The 3,962-nt window shown below is 34.4% G+C and overlaps 1 protein-coding gene across 1 annotated transcript in view; it reads right to left on the bottom strand.

Annotated features, from left to right (window-relative positions):
* The window catches only part of LOC102248012 (testis-specific gene 10 protein), a 123,562-nt gene that overhangs the window by 86,354 nt on the left and 33,246 nt on the right, over positions 1-3,962 (bottom strand). The window contains exon 8 of the mRNA XM_005862199.2: positions 3,432-3,583. Coding sequence (XP_005862261.1) covers positions 3,432-3,583 — 152 coding nt within the window. The remainder of the gene's footprint in view (positions 1-3,431; positions 3,584-3,962) is intronic.

Below are 3,962 nucleotides of genomic sequence, written 5' to 3'. Positions count from 1 at the left end.
AGTGTCTTCTGGGGCCCAGTGGTTCAGCCTCCCCAATTACCTGAGGAGGACACTCTTGGTGCTCCCCCCTGTGGTCTTTGTGCACAGTCTTGTTGTAGTTAAGCCTTGATTGTTGTAGGTAACACTCAGAACATGACATTTTAAATTCCATTTACAACAGCATCAAAAAATAGGATATACTTAGGGAAAATATGACCCAAAAAAGCGTTAAGACTTGTACTCTAAAAATAATAAGATAACGTACGGGAAATTAAAGATCTAAGAAAAAGAAAAGACATGCTGTGTTCATGAGTGGAAACACTTGATATTCTTTAGATGTCATTTCCCCAATTTCAATCAAATTCCAAAGCAGGCTGTTTTTATATTTATGAAGCTAATTCTAAAATTAAAATGCAAAGTAACTATAATAGCCAAAAGAACTTTGAGAAAGAACAAAGTTGGAGGACTAGCATTACCTAATTTGAAGACTTAAAACAGAGTAATCAGGAGTGTTGTATTTGGCATTAAGATATATAAATATGTCCATCAAACAAAATAGACAACCAAGAAACAAACCTACACATATATGGACAGCTGACTTTCTACAAAGGTGAAAAACAATTCCATGTAGAAAGGATAGTTTTTCAACTAAATATCCGTATGCAAAAAAGTAAACTTTGATCTATATCTAGTGCTATACACAAAAAGTAACTTGAAATGGATCACAGATCTAAATGTAAGAACTAAAACTATAAAACTGCTATAAGAAAACATGGGAGAAAATCTCAGTTACCTGAAGATTAATGATTTCTTTAAAAGAACACACAAGCTGGATATGAATTTCTGAAAATCAATAAATTTCATTTAATCAATATCAGGAACATATGCTCCTTAAAAGACACTGTTAAGAAAATAAAAAGACAAGCCGCAGACAGGAAGAAAATATATGCAAAACACATACCTGACAAAGGACTTATACCAAAAAAAACTTTCACGACTTACTTATGATATAAACAACTCGATAAAAGTGTGCAAAAGATTTGAACAGAAACTAAGGAAAGAATATATATATATCTCCCATAAGCACATGAACAGATGCATGAAATCATTAGTCATTAAGGAAAGCAAATGAACCATAATACATACCTATTAGAATAGCTAACATTAGATTTCACACACCAAGTGTTGGTGAGGATATGGAACAACCAAAACATTAATACACTGGTGGTGCAAAGGTAAAATAAAATAGTGCAACCACTTTGGGAAACAGTTTTCAGTTTCTTCTGAAGTTAAATATATATCCATCATGTGATTCACTCACTCTATCTACTCTTCAGTATTTATCCAAGAGAAATAAAAGTATTTGTCTATACAAAGACTCACAGAAGAACATTCATAACAGTTTTATTTGTGTAGTCCCAAAAAGCAAACAACCAAAATGTCTATGTGGTATATCCATACAATGGAATACTAGTCTGTGATAAACAGAAATAAACTCTTGATTATATGTGACAACATGCATAAATCTCAGAATAATTATGGTGAGTGAAAGTAGCCTGGCAAAAGAAAATGTACTCTGTGATTTCATTTATATAACATTTTTAAAAATACAAACAAGTTCCTATGACAGACAGCAAGTCAGTTGTTGCCTAGGGATTATCAAGGTAGGGTGAGGTTATAGAAGGGTATGAGGAAACTTTTGGGAGCGCTGGTTAGGGCTACTATCCTGAATGTGGTGATCATTTTACAGGTACATTCATATGTCAAAACTGACCAAACTTCAATATCATTAAAACAATTGTACACCAAAAATATCTCCAATTATACATCTATCAGTTAGAATATTTTAATAATCTACTAAAATGCTTTCAAAGAACTTCTAATGACCTGGGAAAATGCTTATGGTTTACAATTAAGTGAAGTGGCTCAAATATATAACTTAATATACAACGATGTCAATTACATCAAAAGGTTATATCAGCCATGGGCAAACTACGGCCCGCGGGCCGGATCCGGCCCGTTTGAAATGAATAAAACTAAAAAAAAAAAAAGACCGTACCCTTTTATGTAATGATGTTTACTTTGAATTTATATTAGTTCACACAAACACTCCGTCCATGCTTTTGTTCTGGCCCTCCGGTCCAGTTTAAGAACCCATTGTGGCCCTCGAGTCAAAAAGTTTGCCCACCCCTGGGTTATATACACACATATAAAAATATTTCTGGTTAGAAACAGATGTACATTACTAAAAGTCTTCCCTGGGTTATGGACTCATGGTGATTTAAATTTTCTTTACACTTTTCGCTATTTCCCAAGGTTTTCTTTGTTGATGCTGTTTTATTTGATTTATCATTTTTTAAAATATGTTTTTATTGATTTTTAGAGACAGAGAAAAAGAGAGGAATAGGAACATCGATGAGAGAGGTACAACATTGATTGGCTGCCTCCTGCATGCCCTCTACTGCGGATCAATTCCGTAACTGGGGCATGTACACTGACTGGGAATCGAACCTGGGACATCTTGGTTTCTGGGTTGACACTCAATCACTGAGCCACACCGGCTGGGCTTGAAAATTATTTTTATTTTACCTGAGATTGCAAATGTCTTTTTATGCAGGAAATTAAAGAAACGGTGAAGGGAAGAATTTGAGTGATTATTTATCCTGACAACTGATTCCAATATAGGCATCACAGACCCAATATTCTGGGTTGAAAGATCAAAGAGAAGACTGTGGGAACTCATGCGAATCAAGTATTATCTGTAACTTAGTAATTTGTTTCACACTCACATGCCCTGAAATTCAACTTTACTGAATCTGTACAACCTCTATTTTTCACATCAATAGGTACCAAAAGTAAAAAACAAAACAAAAACCTACTAGCATAGAGGTCCTCAAAAACTGATTCCCTTCTACTTATTGCCTGCAGGCTGCTTTACTGGAATGTCTTATGCTACTGCACCGTATGTAGGAAGGGCTAAGCAGTGTCGTTCACATTCAGTTAATAAGTTCCATTACATGTTCCTATTTCTCTGCTATGACTTTTTCTTATATTCTAAGCTGCTCTAAAACCTGTGCTGTGTGTGTTCTTACACTGTTCAGACCCCAGAACATAATTTGAGTTATAAAGGTAAATTAGTAATCAAATGCTAAAGTGAAACATGCACTGTGCCCAGAATGGCTTTGTAAAAGCTGTTTTAGTTAAACATTCAGGCTTTCTCCATATGTAAGACAGAGATTACTAAGTTTGAGTCTGGTTAGGTGTGGCATTACCAGTCTGCGCTTGATCTTGGGAAAGTAATTTAATGTGTGCTGAGGCTTCTACAACTGCTCCGTAACAATCCTCCCCCAAATTAAAGTCAACAAATAACTTAATTACCATTATAAAATATACTACAAAAAGCAGAGTCATTAATAATAAACCATTCGTTGTTCAAAGGCAGTTTAGTTTACCTCAAAGAATTATTCTCTGCTTTTTGCCTGCCAAGTTCACTTTCGGTATCCATTGCCTTTCTTGCTAGTGATTTCATTTCTTTCTCCACAGTGGTTATGGTCTCCTTCATCAAAGTCATATTTGACATTTGCTCCATACGTTCATCATCAAGCTACACAAGTAGGATGACAAGATTACTGCTCCCCTATCTACTGCATTTTTTACTCATTATAAAAACATAGTACAGATGAATTTATAAATGCATACAATTAAATTTGGTAAGAGAAAGTCAAATTCCATTAATTCTGTTTATATAGTCATAATATCTCAAATATAGCATCTCAAATCCTTCATTAATAAAAAAGGTGATGCCTCACATTTAAATTCAGTTTACATATATTTTTCTCATTAGTTTTCATTTCACCATCATTTTCTCTACTCTAGCTACTCTTTAGGTAGAATAATCCAGTTTCTCTGTATCTGGAAATGTTCTCTGTAATGAAATACAGAGATGAAAATTGTGCTAAAATCCCTGAGAACGCATCCCTAAT

The sequence above is a fragment of the Myotis brandtii genome, unplaced genomic scaffold, assembly GCF_000412655.1.
Source record: "Myotis brandtii unplaced genomic scaffold, ASM41265v1 scaffold1612, whole genome shotgun sequence".
NCBI classification, from domain to species: Eukaryota; Metazoa; Chordata; class Mammalia; order Chiroptera; family Vespertilionidae; genus Myotis; species Myotis brandtii.
This window is presented reverse-complemented; position numbering and strand designations above follow the sequence as displayed.